General features: G+C 40.7%; 1 protein-coding gene across 6 annotated transcripts in view; it reads left to right on the plus strand.

Annotated features, from left to right (window-relative positions):
- BBS9 (Bardet-Biedl syndrome 9) overlaps positions 1–21,481 on the plus strand; it is a 220,530-nt gene that overhangs the window by 118,191 nt on the left and 80,858 nt on the right. For 3 of the 6 annotated variants that reach the window (XM_080975779.1, XM_080975777.1, XM_080975780.1), the window contains exon 21: positions 4,409–4,507. In XM_080975779.1, the coding sequence (XP_080831905.1) occupies positions 4,409–4,507 (99 nt within the window). Of the gene's footprint in view, positions 1–4,408; positions 4,627–5,757; positions 5,847–21,481 lie in introns of those variants that run through there. The other 3 variants (XM_080975775.1, XM_080975776.1, XM_080975778.1) reach the window with 2 other exon arrangements.

The following is a 21,481-nucleotide window of genomic DNA, read 5'->3' on the forward strand; positions in this document are numbered from 1 at the left end:
TGGCGAGGGCTCAGTGGTCCCCTTTCTCTCCCACCCATTTTTATAGGGCTTTGGCAGGGATTTTACCTTGACGGGTTTGCCACTCTCATGTCTAATTTGGCCTTGATTCACAGTCCTGAGAAAATAATTCTATATGTTAGAAGAGAAATGACAACCCCCCAAAAATTAGTAATTAGCCATAATATGGTTTTCCTTACTTCTAAAGAATAGAATCTTTACAATTTCCTTTTCTGTTCTATTTTCAGAAGTGTTTTATTTCTAGGATTTTACTGCATTTTGGACAGCCTCTTACATCACAGCCAGCAAAAAGCAATAAAGCAGCAGCATTTGTAATAAAGAGACAAGACTCATGTAATATTGTCCTTGCTTGGTCTAATGCCTGGACTATATAACACCAGTCCTCAAAGATCTGCACTGACTGCCAATTAACTATAGAGCTCAAGTCAATGTTTTGTTTACAGAGCCCTAAATATTGGGACCCAGATACCTATGGGAGTACTTCTCCCAATAATAATAATAATAATAATAATTTATTTGTACCCCACCCATCTGGCTGGGTTTCCCCAGCCACTCTGGGTGGCTTCCAACAAAGATTAAAAATACATTAAAATGTCACACATTAAAAACTTCCCTAAAGAGGGCTGCCTTCAGATGTCTTCTAAATGTCAGGTAGTTGTTTCTCTCTTTGACATCTGATGGGAGGGCGTTCCACAGGGTGGGCGCCACTACCGAGAAGGCCCTCTGCCTGGTTCCCTGTAGCTTTGCTTCTTGCAATGAGGGAACCGTCAGAAGGCCCTCGGCACTGGACCTCAGTGTCCGGGCAGAACGATGGGGGTGGAGACGCTCCTTCAGGTATACTGGACCGAGGCCGTTTAGGGCTTTTAAAGGTCAGCACCAACACTTTTAATTGTGCTCGGAAACGTTTCTAACTGGGAGCCCATATCAACCTGCCCATGCCTTCACAGTCTGCTTGGGAGGTCATGCTGGTAGTCCCAGCCTCGAGGGACGCCTGGGAATCTTCAACCCATTGTAGGGCCTTTCCGGTAACAGCAGCCTAATTATCGAATGTGCCCTCTCTAGAGATTCTGCCAGGGTCAAAGATGTCCAACCTGCTAAAGACATGACTTTTCCATCAGGCGTTTTAGAGAGATACCTAGATTGAGGAAACTGAGGGACTGTTCTTACTTTGTTGCCTTGCTCATGATTTTGCTCTCTGTTGCTTTGTGTAATTATTATTAATGTAACCCACCCTGGGGACTTTGTACATAAGGTGGGGCAGAAGTTTGGAAAATAAATAAACATTCACAGATTTGCTGTCAAGAAACTGAGCACACAGCCACGTTTCTGTGTACATGTACACCTACCCACACACAGGGGGTGGTTGTAAGGCTAAGTACAAAATCAGGCTTGACTTCACTTGGCTCAGGGAAAAGGAAGGGCATATTGTGTGTCCTGCTGTTTAATAAAGGTAGAAAAAGAGGATTTTGTTGTTGTTAGGGGTTGTGTTTCAGCAGTAAAAGGAATGATTATGTTTTCCATTCTTAAGGTGGGCAACGTGCCACAACCTCTGAGTTGTAGCCCTCTCTATCATGATGGTTGTGAATCAACATGGTTAAAGCTGTTGCTTCCATAGCCCGTTTCTAACTTTTTCCTGCTGGCTGTTGACCTTACAAAGGCACTTCCCACAGGTCCTTGCTCCTACCGGGTATGTTTAGTTCAGGGAGGAACTAAATATGGAAGAAAAGGAAACGTGGTAGCAGTGAGGGTGTGTGGCTGAGCTTCTATGGGGTGGGCAGGCAAGGCAAGGTCAGGGAAGCACACTTTGGAAGCATCTAGACTCAACCCAAGATGAGCGTGAAGGTGAGGGAAGATACTGAAATTCTAGTTTGAAAACCTCATATTTGAGATTTGGTGTGTTGAGAAATCCTATAGTGTGTGAACTGCTGGTTTTTTTAAAGGCAGAAAGCGTCTTTCTTTTTGCTTTCTCCAGTTTAGAGGATACCTCTGGCTTCATATAATGGCCCAGTTCTCATGTAGAGTTAAACTGTAGTTTAACTGTAGTTAGTGTAATACAGGGCTCACTTTTTCCCTAGTCCTGCTGCTACAATGCCACTTGTAAGCAAGCCAGAGGCTGGCTTGTAGTGATGTCTGAACCAGAGTTCATGGTTTGTTTCTTCCAAAGTAACTATGAGCTGTATGCCAAGAACAAACCTTGACTTCTGATCATAGTTTGTTTGGAAGAAAGAAATCAAAACCTTGGCATATTTCCTGTTTTTATGTCAGCAGGGGAAGAGCAAAGTGTGGACTGTGTTAGTTGTGCGACCTAGTATTTAGGTATTTAGTTTAAATATTTATTTAAACTATGGTTTAATGCTACATATGAACCTGGCCAACATAACTTTTAAAAAAAAAAAAAATTTGGGAGCTTCATAAAGTATGTGATGCATCTGGAAGAAGAACCTGGCCACTAGACAAAATGGTTGTAAAATATGACAAGGATGGAAGGGGGTTAAAAGGCCTTTGAAAATGTGACTTGTTTCCTCCTTCACAGAGGAGCAAAATTGTTAGCATGATGTGGTTAAAAAAAAAGGCGAAAACATTAGGGTTGTCGTGATAAATAAGTAGCTGCAGTATAATCTTCCACTGTCCTTTTTAAGCTCTTAGCCTATGCGTGCAAACACCCTTGTTTTTTTCTTTCTTTAAGGAAATACAGTAATTGTATGCCTGCATAAGGAAAATAATACAATGGGGGAAATCACTTTTGCTTTTAATACTGCTACATTTTAACAGTCCAAGTTGACAAGTAGATCTTAACACACCTCTGACATCAAAACCAAAATCAGGATGTCTTACTTACTTCCAGCCAATAGCATGAGGTGCCTTATGGCAAAGTGACATTTTTTGACAGTGATTAAGTTACCTTGGACGGAAAAGTTGTGCTGATGCCTAATGAAATAGTTAGTATCAAAGGTATTAGTTTTCAAGGCTTTTTAACCTTTGGGATTTTAGTTTTGAAAATAAGCTTTCAGAATTTTTACTCATGTGCAGAAACCTTATATGTGCTAATGGGCTACGTGACATTTTACTCATAATTTCAGTGTTACGAAATATTGTTTAAAGGGCATTATTTCAATGAAACTTTAGTGGCTTATTATGTTCACAAAGTTTTAATCTTGGATTTTATCTGAGAAACAAGGGTTGCATACATAAGAAGCTTAGAGAAATAGTTTTCATGTTTTTCTTTAGCTGTCTTGCACATAGAAAGGAGTGTCCTGCGTTCAGTTGAAAATATATAATGCAGGAATTGATTGTGTTCATGTAGCTGTCAGTTAAGTGTTACATTGCTGTAGAATCAGCAGCAGATACAGCTTATGCATTGTTTTGGCAATGGGCACGTTCCAAAGAGCATGATTCAAATTCCCCTATGTGCTGAGACACTTTTCCCTGTTCATGATGGAAAATGTCCTATGCATTGGACTTTTCCATGCATATTGGAGCTTTTTCTGAGATTAAAGCTGCCATATGTGTACATATCTCTGCATGCATTGAGGCTACTCCATGATTTATCGCTGTTTCCCATTTTCTTTTGTGAAATAATACGCTCTGTACATAATATGGAGTTTCTTTTTGTAAGTGTACATCTTCCTTTTTGGTTTTCAGGCCTGTTTTAAAGAGCTGCTTTCAACTTGGGGCTCATCCACATTTCCCTTTTGCCCTGCGCTTTCTAGACACAGGTCTGCACTTTAAAGCGCCATATCCTTGTGCTCCCCCCCCCCACGCTTTTCCTTCAAAAGCCCATTCTTCAAAGCTGAATTGGAACAAATGACAATGTTGTTCCACTTTAAACTTTAGGTAGGGGTTCACATGAATAAATGCAACATCATTTTTAAAAATCCACTGACATAGAAAACAAGATGTCAGAGAAGAGTGCAGCTTTGTCTCTTCCCCACCATGCTAGCTTTCCATGTATGGAAATCTTCCTTCTCCATGGGTGAATATTTCATCACATGCATTTGAATCTACAGTCTGAAGTGGTGATGACTCACTTCACCCCATCCCATCTTGAGGAGTTCCTTGCCCAGTCAGACAGTTGACTAGCCTAGCAACTAAGACAGTTGCTTCGAGAAGCAATACTCTTCGCAGTGGAAGCCAGTCCATGAGTGTGAATAGGGCACTGACCCACTAACCTCCATCAGTTTTCTCTTTCCTGCCTTCTTATATACTACCAGTTCATGGGATGGCACTGCCTCGGGTTCCTTCTCCTTGACTTGGTCCACTTGGGCTGTATTTGTCTAACAGTTAATAAACCACTCATAATTTTTCTGCATTTTGAGTGTGTTAAAAAATCAGTTTAAATCATTTTATATGTATATTCCTTTAGTTTACAAATATTTCATTTGCAACTTAGGTGCCTGTACTACCATCCCAGAGGAAAGACCACCCTCACCAGACACTACAACATTGTTTACCAACCACAGGAACCTCACCAAACAGGAGACTGAAACAGGTAAGAGGATAAAGTATTTTCTTATATTAGCTAAAAGACAAATATGTTCATACATATGGATTATGTATGAATGTATAGGGAACGTCAGCTTTGTTTCAAAGTAACTCGAGATTGCTTTGGAGTGTTTCCTCTTTAGTCTTCTATTGGATCCATTTATTCAAATGTTGTGGTTTTTCATTGCAGATTGGATAGAGTATATAACCACTAGCAGGGAGTGCCCAGTGCTGCCCAGGAATTGTTAGAAACAAAAAAAAATGTGATTTGTAGATAGTGCAATTTGTGAGTTGGGATCCTCATGCCACAAACAGGTTAAGTTATGCCAAAGTTACATTTTGGTCCACCATCTTGATTCAAAATGGCACCTGTTGTCCAAACATCAGTGAAGTCTGCTGTCTCCCACCTCAGGAAGCCTTGTCCTGAGTTTGGTGACAAAATCTCGAGAGGTGGCCAAGCCTCTGCCCAAAACTGGAGAAGTCATGTCAAAGTAATGTTTTGGTCCGCCATCTTCAGGGGCATAATGTGTGGCGGGAGGGCGACACATTTTTAGGGGCACATTTGGCTCCTCCTGCCGCCCTTCCAGCCCTGCACCGCTTTGTGAAGGATCAGGTCCCAGACTCACAAAGTGGTGCAGGGCTGGCAGGACACAAGGCCTCGCTTTGTGAGGCTGGGATTGAAAGGTGCATGGCTGTTGCGTCATTTCACCCTGCCCACAGGCATTGGGTGGGATTCACATACCAAGGGCCTCTTCGGCCAACCGGGCTCCCCCTTGCGTAGGCAGGCAGGTGGCACAGCACAGCGCCGCTTGGCTCTGGTGGGGGTGGGTTGCTCCAGCGGTGTTGGCAGTGAGGCTTGGGCTGGCGCAGGTGGCTCCATTCATGTGTGTGCATATGTTTGCCCTAGGTACCAGTACACCACGCTGTATCAATGGAGGGCAACTCATGACTATAAAACTGACCTGTCTCCGAGTTGCAAAGTATGGCAGTGAAAGTGGAGGCAACTCAGTTTATTTAAGTTTTTCATTGCTGGGGTTTATGTGGATAAAAACAGAGTCATTGTGTTTGTGACGAATGTATAAACAGGTTTATTATGTTAAGATATGAAATACAATGTTGATGACACAATGTCTGCAAAGACTGTGTGTGCTCTTGAGAACTATGAAATGGTGTTAACTTAAGATCGAGAAGTGTAGTTGGGCAAATTTATTATGAAGTTTGCAAAGTTCATGTCCTCCTATTGTTTATTCTTCGCAGAGATACCCAAAATTTCTTTATCAATGGCTAGTCACATCTTTGTTCATGGTCTATTATATATGCATATTTTGTAAGGCAATCTCAACCTTGGCTTTCAAACAGGTAGTGTCAAAATATTCTTTGAAAGTTCAGTTAAGTAAACTTGTTGGCAATCTGCTTTGGCGATGTCTCTAACGGCGCAACAGAAATTTGCAAGTTGCTTAAGTTCTGGATTCTGTTACTTGAAATAGTCTAGTTTGTACCATTTCTATGTAAGCACCACAACACAATTATATGGAATGATATTGTAGCACTTTAAATGTCCGAGTAAACCTAGGGGGAAATAATAATTACTTTTCTTATAATTAATTCATTGTTATATTTTCAACATATTTGCACATTGCCAGATCTTCAATATAGGTGCCTTTTTGAGACTTTGAAAATATTGATATTTGTATATTGAGGGGAAGTACAAGATAACTTAGAAATAAATCAATAAATGTTACAACTCACTATTAGAAGGGAAGATAACATTCAATATTTTTCCATTTTAATCACCATTTATTGTATTAAAAATCATGGGCAAACCTTTCACCCAAAAAGGACCCTTAAAGTGGTATTCAGAAAAAAAGTAAAAAGTTTAAAATAGAATCCTTTACAGCAGAGGTAGCATCAATAAACATCATGGACATTTTTCACTAGTTAGCAGATTGTCAATAAGGAGGGGGACAGATGAATCTCCTGTGGGAGGGAGTATTACATACAGTCTGCCCCACATTCTCATCCGATGTACCTCTTCAAGATAGTAGGATGTGGCGCTCAACTCTCCTCAGAAGGCAGACATTTTATTGTTTTCTAAAATTGGCTGTGCTCTTTATATTTAACCTGCTGTTACTCACACTCTGGTGGAATATAAGTACAAATCAATAAGTACTAAAATATTGCAGCCAGGTTGTAAACTTGTAAGTCAGCTCTTTGCATTTGAAAATCTACTTGTCTGGCGGCTTTCCAAATATCTAAGTGTGAACCAGCTGCCTGCCTAAGGTAGTCTCAGCTTGAATTATTCTTTGTTCTTTCTTTCTTTTTGTATTTCCGTTTCATTGCTTGGTACCTATAATTTTATATAGCAAACTTTTAAAAATTGATTTCCTGCTCATTCCTCTTTCACTTGTGGCTGGATTTAAAACATACAATCTATTCTATTTCTTTATTATTATGTGTATCCTAATTGGATAGAATTCTCTCATTCAAGGCCATGCACTTCAGTGCTCGATGGCTACTTGAGAATGCAAAGTGGTGAAGAAATCCTGTTTCACTGCCATCATTGCCACACAATTGTCACAGTAATTTGCTCAGATACATCCTGAGATTTATACCACCTAGACATTAGCCACTGTCCTTCCTGCTACTTTCCCTGCAACTCTCCAGTATATCAAGAAACCATGTGGATTCCTCAGCAGCTGAGAGGGCACCTTGAGAGGGCACTCTCCATTTTTGCTGCTCTACAATGATACCGGGGCCTTCACAAGTCCAACAGCACCCGGAGGACTACAGTTTCCCCTTCCTTAAAACCTTATGCAGATTAAGACATGGTTACATTACTGACTGCCAGGTTAGGCAGGTGTGTCTACTTAGCACCCCATTTGTGGCACACTCTCGCCAGGGCGACTTGCCTGGTAGCAAATCTTTTATGTTTTGGAAGCAGCTGAAGACCTTTCTATTTTTGGTCAGGCCTTTTCACATAATACCTAGCTAATTTTAGTGTGTCTGACAAATTTTGTTTATGTAACTCATTTTACTCGGGATATTTTTAAAAAATAGTTTATAGTTTCTTGCAGTTTTAATCCATATATCCACTGTGTTACAGAAACCATTCTGATTATTGTTCTATATTGCTTATAATTATTTTGAGACAGGGCAGTATATAAATACATAAATTAATCTCTTCCCCAAAAATGTTTCCAGACTGATATACAACAGAAATATCAAGAAGAACATATCTAGTAAAAATGAAATATGCATAGCAATTATAGATGTGTATGTATTATACATACATACACATACATTGGATTTGTTAGTTTTTTTATACAAACAAATCTCAAAGTGACTCAAAATCAAATGCAAACAGATAAAATCACTGAGAAGCCAAATTTTAAACCATGTACAATACAAATTTCTAAAATGCTTATCCAACAATACAAACCTTATCCCACCTCACTAAAACATGAGCAGCATAGTCGAGGCCAACTTAATCACCCAAAGATGGGATAAATAAATAAAAATTAGCCTGGTGCCTAAAAACTGACAGAAGGAGCCATGGCTGAAGAAGCCCATGCTTGAGACTTCCGGGGTAGCGCCATCGGTAATGGCGGATTCCCTCTGATCCGGAGGGACTGGCTCCACGGGAAACGGGTCTGTTCCGCTACGGCGAAGTGGGGACCCTCTAAAAAATCACAGGCGGATGAACCTTTTGTGCCCCCTCAATTCGTAAAGGAACCCAATTACGGGCTCCGGAGCGAAGAGGGGTTAGTGGCGCGGTGCTGAGAGTCAACTGCTTCTTCCGTGGAGCGAAGCTGCACAGCCGTTGCCAGAGAGCGCTACCTTTTTCCTGGGACAATTTGGCTACAAAACAACTACCCGTGAGCAGATCAAATTTGGACAATTGGACTTTAAACAACGATCTGTGAGTAGAACGGAAAATTGGATTAAGAAATTCCTCTTAATTTGGCACTGAAGCGGGAAGGTCTAAACAGGAAGCCAGCCTTCCGTTTCTTGTAGATAAAGCAAAGACATGGCAAACTAGAGTGTAGAAGATCGTTTGTAAAGGATCAACTTTCATCATCTAAAATTACTGAACCCCCTTCGGAAGCAGGAGAAGAGGGGGGATTTTTTCCGGATTGCTTAAACCTGCAGAAGAGAGTGTAAGAAAAGTAATTTTCCACCGTCTTGAACCTGGGAGCGGGGTGTCAGGACAGACGTTTTTGGGAAAGTTCATTGACTATAGACAAATGTTTTTGACAGACAGTTAAAAGAAGAGAAACATAGTGATTCCATTGTGCTCTTTCGCAATTTAAAGGAACAAATATTGACAAAATATCTGAAAAAGGAAACTTTGTTGTTAGATCTGCTGTTAAAAAAAGAAAAGAAAAGAAAAGAGTTGGATACAAATAGAAGTTCTTCCCCTAGAGGGAGCTTGTGAAACTGTTACTAAACTTGAACTGGGGAGCAGCTGCAACAGATTAAGATCGTGGGAATAGACTTCTGACCTTGTATAACAATGTGCTCAGAGGCTCTGGTGCGTGCTTTCTGTAAAACAAGTGCTTTATTGGAACAGTTACATGAGAAGACGGATTTGATGACTGTTGCGATCAGAAATTTTGGACAGGTAGTGGGTATCTATATAGAACCCACTCAGGAATCAAATCAGGAATGTGCTCTGACAGATCAGATGAAGGAAGAGGTTGTGGCTGGACCCCGAGAGGCAGAGATGGAGGGAACCGTGGCCCAGCAGGAACGTGAGTGGTTGGACCTGACGAATGAACCTGGAAAAAGCCAGATTCGGAGAGATAGAGTCTTGTTTGGTTTGGAGATGGGGGGCTGGATAGACCCCCCTATGCAGGGATGTTTTGTCTTTTCAAGTCTAGCGTTGGGTCGGGAGGAGTTTGGAGTTGTGGGGGTCCTCAATTTTGGGGGGATCTTGAAAAATGTTTTTAAATACCACATGGAGTTCAGTGTGGACTATGGAAAAGGGGCTGATCTGTCGAGAAGGGATAAAAATACTGTCAAGCTGGAGTCTCCACGAGTGAAAGGAGCAGAAGACAAAGTAAAGTACAGGTATAAATATGAAGAAGATCTGCGGAAGGGACATGGAAGAGACTTAAGGGCCTCGGACATAAGGTTACCAGGTTAATGAACTAGATGGATGGGATAGAAAGGACTGACAAAACCCGTGACCAGGAGGAAGAGACGTTGGATGAAGATTGGAGAAAGTTTCAAAAATTCTATTTAGGAATGTTTTCTAAAATTAATGAGTATTAAAAAAGATGTTGGAACGAAATTATTTGGCTTTAGCAGAAATGTTAAAAAGAACTATGCAAGAATATGTCATGGTTATGAGAAATTGGTATAGATAAGACTCAAGCTTTAAGTTTTAGGGTTTTTTATAGTAAGATAAGGTTAAAATAGATTAAGGTAATTTAATGACAGAATATTATGAAAAATGGGAAGGATTTGCTGTGATAATCAATAACTAGAATACAAAAAAGGGAGGGGTGAGGAGGTCGATGAAATAAGGTAATGACAGTTAAGGATTTGGGAATATTGGATCTGTTTTTAAACTTTTGTGGATTATTTTTGTTTTTTGATTTTGATGTGTTATGTGTTTTGTTTTTTGCTTTTTGCTTTTGCTTTTTATTGACTTGTATTGTTTGATTGTGGTTTGTTTTTTCCTTGCTTTTTTTTTTTTACTTTTCTGTAATCTTAAAATTCTTAATAAATATCATTTAAAAAAAAAAGAAGAAGAAGAAGCCCATTCTTGTGTAGCTACTCTCTGCAGCTCCCTCAGCTGAAGCACCCAGAGAAGGACCTCTGATCACAGGGTCCAAACTGGTTCATGTGCGGAGAGAAAGTCCTTGAAGAATTTTGGTCCTGAGCCACATAAGTCTTTTTGGGTCAGAGCCAGCACTTCAAATTGAGCCTAGAAATTAAGCAGTAGCCTGCACAATCTGACCAGAATTGGTGTAATATGCTCGCTTTCTAAACTGTTTTCAAAGGCAGCCCCATTTCTAATGCATTGCAATAATCTAACCTAGAGGTTACCAGAACATAGACAACTGAAGCTAGGTTTTCTCTGTCCAGATTGGATCCCAACTGGACTGCCTGTCAAAGCTGGTGGCAGGCTTTCTGTGCCCCCAAGTTTATTTGGAGATCCAGAATACCCCCAAGTTACACACCTGCTTGTTTAGGAAAAGTGCAACCAGATTACCTAAGGTTACTCTAAGCAACTTTGGAAGTTAAAAACCAAAGGATGAGTTACACACATATTTCATTATTGCAACTTAAGTTCAAAATAGTATATCATCTCTATTAATAACGTTATCATTAAAATATGTTTCTAATTTCTTGTGCTCCCTATGCCTATAATCTTTTCTACAACCATGATACTAGAGGCCCTGAGCCAGTTCAGACATTAAAAATCTATTTTCCATGGATCATGCTGTGTACTTTGGCTGTCTCCAAGGAGAATGGTAAATGCCTGCTCTAGCATTTCCATAGATACACCTGCAGCTTCCCGGTGGCCATGTCTGCAGTAGTAGCAGGATATTTTTCAGTTATGACAACCACTGGAAACTCCTAGATAGCAGTAAAAGTGGATACACAGGGTCACTTATTAGTGTTCTCCTCAATATATCCACATTGTGTGGGGAAATATTGTGTGGAAAAGATTTTATGTATCAGAACCTACCTTCTTTCATGTTGGTGTTAATTGCAGAATACATCTTCTGTTTTTCTTTTCTTTTGTTTCTAATCTCTGAATTCATCCTGGAAGGTGATGGGTTTGGAAGCACGAGTTTAAACAAACATTGTCTCTTAGTTTAAACTCAGTTATTAAATAATCAAGCACATGCTTTAATTTTCTTGTGATAAGAGTGTTATGACAGCTTGCAGAGAGTCAGGGTGGATACTAAATGATGATGGAAATAATGTCTTATCACTTGTTTGGAAAAAAAGCACCTGCAGTTCTTCAGTCATGTATATATATATATATATATATATATATGGAAGCAAAAATAACCCAAACTTTAAAACACAAATTAACAGAATTGTAAAAGGGCAGCAAAAAGCAAAACCGCAAGGAGCAGCACTAATGATCAACACACAAAACAACAATAGAACAGTTTGTTTAAAAGGGAAAGCTGTCAGTTGCCAGCAGAATACAAAAAGGAGTTCCACATACAAGACACCACCTCAGAATCAGCTCTCTTATTTGTTCCCAGGAATGTGCCTCAGAAGGCAATGGCACATGCAAGAGAGGCAGAACAACTGATCTTGAAGGATGGGCTGACTCACTTAAGAGGAGATGGTCCTTCAGGTAGCTTGGTTCGAATCCAGACTTGCATCACCTTCATGTTCGCTTCCATTAAGGCTCCGAGAGTCTCTGTTAACAGGGCCAAACTAGCTGCAATGCCTGTTAGCAATTGCATGGATGCCTTTTTTTTTTACAGTAAAATGCATCTGAATCACCTTCTGGGCTAAACTAGCAACTCACTACCTGTGAATTAGTAGGGTATAAACACTGGATCATGCTGACATATTTCAGAAAATACGGTTTCTCTTTATTGAGAATATTGATGGCTTGCTAGCCTGTAAGTTCATAACGCATAAAGTATGTCATCAGATATACAGAGTTTGATTAAAGGCAGAAGAACTAATAACCGCAAGCAGTGGGGCAACTTCAGCTGATTAATTGGAAGGCCTATTTTAATCAGTGAAGCTGTAAGTTAAAGGCACACATGCAATTTTGGCTTTTTATTGTGCTATATTAGTGTAATAAGAAACGAGAAAGGAAATATTATAGCTGGCCTTTCCTTCAAACAATGAGGGATGATTTTCAGGGCCTGTGTTGAGGATCAGCATAAACATCTGCCAATGACCCACGTCCCAGAAGTGCTTCCTTCTCTTCAGCATGGAGCCTACTTAGTCACTTGCCTCTCACCCTGGCCTGGAACAGCAGCAGTCAGTGGTGTAGCATGGGTGCGCGTGCACAGGGATGGTTGCCCCCAGCACAAAATGGTTAGGGGTGCAAAATTTCAACACCAGTGCTGCCTCACTACAGCTCTGCACTCCCGTCACTGGGCTCTGTTGAAAACGGCTTCTCTGTGCAAACCAGGACATGACAAACAATGGAAGAACTCTTCTTTTCCTATCTCTGCAGCTGCAATCTCTAGGCAGTTGAATGCTCATGCATACTCCATCCGTTTCCCTCCCTCCCTCCCGCCCCCACATGGCCCTGGGCACTGGCAACTCACGCTACGCCACTGGCAGCAGTGGTGAGAAGGAGGGAGAGTCAGTGGCTTTCATGCTCATTGGTGCTGTTTGGCAAGCAGTGGCAAGATAGAGGGTAGCAGGAATTGGCATCAATGCTAGCAAGAGGGTAGCCTCAGTAAGAAGAAGGCTCATTGAGGGTATTTCCCCAAGGACACCCGCACCCCACAAAAATCTGGAGCCAGTACTAATAGTTTTCATTTATTGATTTGTAAGTTATCTCACAAAAGCACTTCGATTATAGAGTTGCTAATATGCAAAATTATTGAATGCAATTTATTAATCTGTTAAAATTCAGGTCTTTAATCAGCTGCAAAGTGGCCCTCGTAATGCAACCAGAAATTGATGTAAGCTTAGCCAGGTTGAAGGTTCATTACAAAGATATTGCTTATATAATTTTTCTTCTATGTAGCTGGCATGTAGCTCAGTGACTTCAACAAAGTTTCTTGAGGTTTGCAACGTTGCATTGGGTCCTCTGTAGGGCTTTGTTCAATAGAGCTCAAAGGATATCATTATTCCTCTTTCTTGCTATTTCCTGTAGTTGACTTGCATTCAAACTGACGTTTTAAAATGAAATTTGGCAGCTTTTGAGTTCATAAGATAGATATGGAAAATAGAATTAAATTGTATTTAAAGATTTATGAAGTCCAGATTTGGACTAAACTTTAACATGCTCTACTTTTGTCCCAAATAACATGCCTTTGTCTGATAGAATCACTTGTGTGGGAATATATATATATATATATATATATATGATAAACAACAGCTTCATAACATTATATGAAGTTGTGTTCCATTTTTGAAATAGTACCAGGAAAATTTAAATTACAGTTTTAATATAAAAAGCTATGCACCTCAGATCTTTCCAAAATCAAGCTCTTCCTTATTCAGACCACCATTTAAGTAATGCAAAAAAAGAGAAAAGAAAAGCCCTTGCTTCCTTGTTCCTTTCCAACGGCATTTTATGGTCATTTAAGACACTTAAAAAAGTTATAATTAAATTCAAATTGGTTGATTAATTGGAATATCCAAATGTCTGACACCTGCTAAATGTTCATGAAAGAAAGAAAGAAAGAAAAGTAAAAAATTGTCTTGGCTAAAGATTTTCAAGTATAATCATGCAAATCATCCCTTGCATGAAGAGAGCAGCTTCCAGCTGCCCAGCCCCATTCTCTTGTCTCTGAGATGCTCAGAAGGCCCAGCTACCTGGAAGCAGCAGTTCCAACACCATGTGAATTGGGCCCTCTGACCCACTCCTCCCGGGACTGGAAAGAGGTTAGTTTAACCTCCAGTTTGCTAGTAAAATCGAATTACTGTGTTATGAAACGATGCATGTCTAAAAAGTGTGTCACCAACATGAAAAGTCTGGAAAGCTCTGTTCTATGGAATACCTCATTGAATCCAACACTGGAAGGATGCATCCTGGTTTGTAGGACAAAAAGAAGGCAAACTACAGAGATTTCAAGGACAAGAAAATGAAACAGATGCAATGAAAGTGCACAACATGGAAGGGGGAAACACCAGCTCTTTAGGTCCTTAGCGATTCATATTGTTTGGTGTCCAAACAGCATTCTCATCAATCACAGCTCTGACTTCACTTATTGGTGTTGAAAGGTGGAAGCAGCCAGACTAGCTCATCTCAAAGAAACAGCTTAGTAGGTTAGCATAACTTACTTTCTAGGAGGGCTAGAAACTTTTATAAGCTGAAAGCTCAAGGTGTGAGGTCCCTGCTGGCTGTGGTTTGGTACATCGGTACCCTCAATACCTATTTCTTGGTTGCCCTGCTTGGAAGGCAGGGTCCAAAGGGATGATACCAAAGGACGTCACTCAGTGAAGAGAGCAGATGAAGGCAGAGAACTCCTGCCTGAGAGATTGTTGCACTCCAGGGAAGCCATGCAGTTTCTGACCTTACTTTTGATATAGCTTCATTGTGAGGAATTTTTATAAATTACAGTGGTACCTCGGGTTACATACGCTTCAGGTTACAGACTCTGCTAACCCAGAAATAGTACCTCGGGTTAAGAACTTTGCTTCAGGATGAGAACAGAAATTGTGCTCTGGCAGCGCGGCGGCAGCAGGAGGCCCCATTAGCTAAAGTGGTGCTTCAGGTTAAGAACAGTTTCAGGTTAAGAACGGATCTCTGGAACGAATTAAGTACTTAACCCGAGGTACCACTGTACTTTGAGAGATTCTACGGTCTCTAAAGTGAGATATAAAATGTTAAAAGATAATAAATGAATTGTGATGCTATGACATCATTCAAAATAAACATACTAGTGCAAATATTTAGGACCTGGATATTCAAATCCCAAATGTTTTCTTTTTGATTACTCAAAAAGTGTTTTTCTTGCTTTGTATATAGCACTTGAATTATATTTTACTTATAAATATAGATATAAAGACTCCAAACGGTTGCTTTGTGTTTGTATAACAAATGCAAGCATTCAATAATGGAGGGACTGAAAACATAAAGTTCTGAAGTGCCATTATTTCAGTTTTTATTACAGTTAATACTGTGTGCTGTTCCATGAGTTTGCATCTGTAGAAATGTGCTAAAACTTTGCACTACTTCTAAGATTTATGTGCTTAACAATATTTACCTTGACACAATTACGAAAGAAGCAGTTAATTTAAAATAAGCTTACAAGAACACACTCCCTTAGACATTTTTGAGAGTAGCTTGGCTCTCCTGTCAAGAGAATATAATCTTTGTAGTAACAGGCACTCCTTTAATTCAGTTTCCATATCTGAACGTGTTTGATTTTTATGTTCTGTCATCTTTGCATTCAAGACTACAAACACTTAGTAAAGTGATACTAAAGGAGACTAGACTGCCTCATCAAATAAACGAAATAGTAGTCTCTTGTGTTTAGAATGTCGTATGTTGTGAGAAGTCTTCTTCAGGCATTATAAAAGTCTAACCATGTAGGAGACACAGGGCCTCCACCCCCGACCTCCATGCATTGAGCAGGAAGATCTGAAGAGGACTTCAAATTTTAGAAGCCTCAGCGTGATCAGGAAGCCCACACAGCCAGTGGTCCCAGTCACATGAAGATTAGTAAGCATGCTTAGGTGAATATTTACAGCCCCATTTCATGCCTACTTGTTAGCAGAAGCATTGGAGTGGGATGAGGCTCAGCCCTGTGCCCCCTGCATGTAGTAGTAGTAGTAGTAATAATAATAATAATAAATATTTGTACCCCGCCCATCCGACTGGGTCTCCCCAGCCACTCTGGGCAGCTCCCAACAAAGATTAAATGCCATGTGTTGGCATTCAAGATGCCAGAGGACAGTTTGTGTGTGTTCTCATGGACATTTGGCAAATTCTTGCATGGGAATATTTTCATAACATAACTAATTTAAAATCAGCCCAACCTCACATGATGTCATTTAAGTAATTGTGATTATTGGAACCTAGTCTACTTCTCTTTCCTTTGTTTCTTATTTTGTTCATTTGTGAATTTCTTTTTGTGAATAGAAGAGACATTTCTGAGAACCTTGTGTGAATTCTCGGCTCTGTTGAACTTCCTGGGTGTTTCAGTAATGTGTGCGTTATCTGAGTGTGTTAGGATAACTGACAAATCAAAATGTAAGCCTGGCTATATCCTAAAATGGTTAAGGCTGCAATCCTGTACACCCTTACCTGGAAGTAAGTTCTGTGGAACATAATGGGGCTTAGCTCTAAGCAAACACACCTAGAACTGTGTTTAGTCCCTGCGCTTTGGGTGTGCTGTACCAGTTGATGCGTTAGTGCAATATCGTAAGACTAGCGCTGGGGAGATTGAAAGCAGATAGGCAGGGGCTAATGTTCAGAAACTTCAGTTTGTTAAGATACTTGAAGCAAAACACTTGTGAGTTGATCCAAAGGCACCTTTCTGAGCACTGAAGTCATGTTCGGCTCACATGAGGACTGTTTAAAATTTCATGCTAGGTAAAGGTAAAAGTAAAGGTACCCCTGACCGTTAGGTCCAGTTACGGATGACTCTGGGGTTGTGCGCTCATCTCGCTCTATAGGCCGAGGGAGCCGGCGTTTGTCCACAGACAGCTTCCGGGTCATGTGGCCAGCATGACTAAGCCGCTTCTGGCGAACCAGAGCAGTGCACAGAAACGCCATTTACCTTCCCCTCTGGAGTGGGACCTATTTATCTAGTTGCACTTTGACGTGCTTTTGAAATGCTAGGTTGGCAGGAGCAGGGACCAAGCAACGGGAGCTCACCCCGTCGCAGGGATTCGAACTGCCTTTCTGATCGGCAAGCCCTAGGCTCTGTGGTTTAGACCACAGCGCCACCCGCGTCCCAAAATTTCATGCTAGAACACTGCAAAAGAACAGTGAAGCAAAATCCAAATATATTCCTCTATTTGCACAAGAGGTAGCATGCCAACTGTCATGTTCAGTGTTTTGTCAGAATGGCTGAACTCTTCCATAGGCATTTGTGGAACAAAGCTAGTTCTACTCACCATTCTTTGGCTCTAACCCATAGTGGACAATGGCCATTGTTACTTGGAAGAATCATTGTTGATTTTTTTTTTTTTTTTAAGTACACACATTTCTCCTGCTTAACATTCTTGTTTAATATGCAAGTAATTCTGCAAGTAAATGCATATGGTCAGCAAAATTTAAAATCCTGTTGGCTGTTTCTGCATTAAGTCTTGGCCATTTTGTATTCCTGTTGTGGCGCGGGTGGCAGTCAATTTTTTTAACTGTCTTTTTTTAATCCACTGAGAAATAGATGCAAAAAAATGAATAGTATTTATGCACAGCAAGTTACTGTTAAGCTCTGTTCCAATGATGCCAACTGTGAGGTGGTCTGATATGCACTCTAGCAGTGATAAAATGAGCTTTCCTGCATGAAATATTAGCTCTCTTGTATACATTTCCTCCTTACAATGTTCAATTATCTTAATGCATGTTGTAAATGACACTGATTCATGAGCTTAGTGTGGGCAGACTTTCAAAGACCTACATCAGGAAAATATCTGGGTACAAAACCCCAATTGACTCTATAATTAATTAACTTCACCATAGTACTTCATAGCTCTTGACAGAAATTAGGGATTTGGCTGAAGGGAGCTATTTTCTTTCTCTTCCTGCTTTTTACTTGAGATAGGTTGGGCGACTACATGCGTTAGGACTTGCTAAAAGGCTATGCAAAGCATTCGTGTATTTATGGGACTTCTGGCTTGAAAGCAGAATAAAGTGTATTTATACATGGGGGAGGGACAAGTAATTTAATAACTTAAATCCCAAAAGTAAGAGATGTAAGCCTCAATTAGAGTTTCTTTTTAATCTGGTTTGTAGATTAATTTGGCTCAGTTGGATCACATCTGCCACTATAAAACCATACCACAGATAAAAGGAAAATGAAAAAAAAAAAAATCTTACCAGTCTACCTACCACAGGTCTCTTTCATATTTTTGTTTGTTTATTTCAAATTTCCTCCCAACAGTAATGCCCTGAAGCAGCTATCTGTTCATATGATCTACAGAAAGACTTAGCAAACTTTCTTCCCTTTAGGAACTGGTTTTTTTTTACAGCTTTGCCTGTTTTGGCAGGAGTGGGAAGAGGAAAACAATATTTGCGCCTAAGCATGAATTGCACCCATTAATTGTGAAGAAACACCCACATGTTCCTTCAATTAATTGGGAAGACAATTTGGGGCATTTATCCACATGTAAATCAGATGGCAAAACCTGACAAGATAGAAGCCAACAAGCTGCCACTCCATCAGCCCTATGAATGTGCCATCCAACTGGCACCAGGGTCGCCAGTCCCTGCTAGCCCGATCTATTCCCTGTCAAAACCGGAGATCCTACCTGCGCTTTCCCTGTGGAACACCCTCCCTTCAGATATCAAGGAGATAAAGAATTACACAACTTTTAGAAGACGTCTGAAAGCAGCCCTGTATCAGGAAGTTTTTAATGCTTGATGTTTTTATTATGTTTTTAGATGTGCTGTAAGCTGCCCAGAGTAGCTGGGGAAACCCAGTCAGATAGGCAGTGTATAAATAATAATAATAATAATAATAATAATAGTAATAATGTAAAGGACCTCTGGATGGTTAAGTCCAGTCAAAGGCTGGGGTTGCGGTGCTCATCTCGCTTCAGGCTGAGGGAGCCGGCGTTTGTCCACAGGCAGCTTTCCGGGTCATGTGGCCAGCATGACTTACCCGCTTCTGGCGCAACGGAACACTATGACAGAAATCAGAGCGCATGAAAATGCCGTTTACCTTCCCGCCACAGCAGTACCTATTTATCTACTTGCACTGGCATGCTTTTGAACTGCTAGGTTGGTAGGAGCTGGGACAGAGCAATGGGAGCTCACCTCGTCACACAGATTAGAACTGCCAACCTTCCGATTGGCAAGCCCAAGTGGTTTAGACCACAGCGCCACCTGCATCCCTATCCCTTTTACCTTTACCTTTATTATTATTAAGTGGTGCAATAACCCATCAAGGTCCAGACAGACCACCAGAATCTAGAACCTTCAGTATTGGTGGGTGGTCAGCAAAACTTTGAGGTGGAGCAGGTACTGGACTCATAGTGTCAGTTTGGTATGGTGTAGTACCTGATTGTGACTGGAAGGGATATGAATATGAACCCCAAAAATGTTCACAGTGCCTCCAGTGTTCATTCTTCACACTTAGTCAGTCAGTTTCATTGACGCTACCGGGGCAAACTAAGGCCTGTGAACTGCAGGTGTATGGAGGCCATGGAGGTCAGTGGGGGAGAAGAAACAGGATGAGATCTCTGAGACTGTTGGTGGGGAGTAGTTCACTAGATGATGTCCCTACCCTGCTGCTGTTTGATGCCCCAGCAGAGGAGGGGGAGCAGTGAGCCAGCCCCTTGCCCTTCCTCCTGTGAGCAAAGTTGCCCTGGCAACTGGGGAGGCATGTGAGCCTGAATTGGGCAGGCAGACTCAGGCCCCATCTCTAGGAATGTGCAGTTAGATGTACCGGTGTGAGCAGACCCTGCCAACCCGCAGAAGTGCCCACTTACTTGCCCAGTCCCCATCACTTAGGGCAACAATTGCATGAATGACTGTGTCTGCCCTGCTCTTCAAAAGAAGAGCAGAGAGGCATGTCAGGCATTTGTTTGTGCCTAGTCCTGCACCGTAGACCTCTGCTTTGGACTTCTGAACCTTGTAACCTGTATCTTGATCTATGTCTAAACCATGAACTGATTCGTAAAACAAAGCCTTCAGGAATGATTGAGCTGACAGTCCAAGTACTGAATCCTAGAGTGGGAGCCAGGACAAGTGACTACATTTAATGGCCTGAAACTTCCAAAACACACACACACAAACACACACACACACACACACACACACACACACAACACCACCCATTGCACTTAAGCAATATTTATACATTCCTCCCTTCCTTGGCCCTTTCCCCATAAGTTATTCTGTCTATACCCTCTGAACCTGGGCTACATGCCCATGGACATGCTATAATGTTACTTCTCTATTATCTTCAAAGAGAATATTGCTAACCATCATCTGTATATTGCACTAATTAAAAACTCCTAACATTTTATCTTTGATCTTCTATATATGTATAGAATGCTTACATGCTAACAATGTAAGCTTCTTCACTATCTTATAAATCAGTGAGTCTCCACCCTGTCTTGAATAAATTGTCAGATACTACCTTAGATGAGAGAATTTCCTGGCTGTTCTCCATAAGTGCCATCCATAAGTAGCCTACAGCATAAAGTATTTTAGTTCAATTTTATTCTATTTTAATTTTACTCGCTGAACAACTCTGATAGTCACTGGGAAGAATGTGTAAAACATAAAATGTATTATAAAGTAGATGATTTTTGAGCCATTCAAAACTAATAAAAAGCTGGAAGTTTCACTTACCTACTGCCACCCTGACACCTACAAAAATTATGATTAGCTAATTCAGTCATTTAATTGTGAGGAAGACGAGAGATCACTTAAAGAACTGGAAGGGGATTTTCAGCTACATTTATTAAGCCAGACATTATTCTTGTTAAGGCATTCAAAATTAACTCAGTGTTGCATGGGTGGAGGAAATCAATGATGTGCCTGCTAGACTTCTCCTGATTTCCATACCACTGTGAGTTTTGTGCCTGTAGCTTTCAGTTTGTGCAACCCATGCCATGGAAAGTGTAGGTACAGATCACATATACAACTACTCTGTATGTATTTGGGTATATGCTTTGTGTTCAAGGGACCTGTGCATGTGTGGAGGCCAGAGGTGGGGACAGTGGGACATTATTCCACCTTCTGTGTGTTTATTATGAGTGCCTGAACAGAGCTATTATCTCAATGCCAAGCTAAGAGTTTTTCAGAGGGAAATGTGGAAAATGGAGCACCCTTTCCCCCAAGAAAAAGCACAAAAAAACATTGAAAAAGCCCCAAACAACTCACCTTCATTTGTTGATGCTTCTGTCTCAAATTATAATGCCTCTGATTTGACATTGCTATTTGTGTACAGTTTGTTTTTGTTTTAAACCCGCCTTACTTTTGACTGACCTACTGTTTGGAATTGACAATAATGGCCATACTTTTTTCAGAATGGACAAGTTAAACAGAGGAATTTAGCTTTTAAGCACTCTATCCACAGTATGAACTTGCAGTAATGTTCTCATTTCAATCCTTTTCATACTGTATCAACAGAACACTACAGGGGTCAGTATAAAAGGCTTTAGTTGGCAGATGAAAAATGGGGGG

This window comes from Podarcis pityusensis, assembly GCF_964106645.2.
Source record: "Podarcis pityusensis genome assembly, chromosome: 12".
NCBI classification, from domain to species: domain Eukaryota; kingdom Metazoa; phylum Chordata; class Lepidosauria; order Squamata; family Lacertidae; genus Podarcis; species Podarcis pityusensis.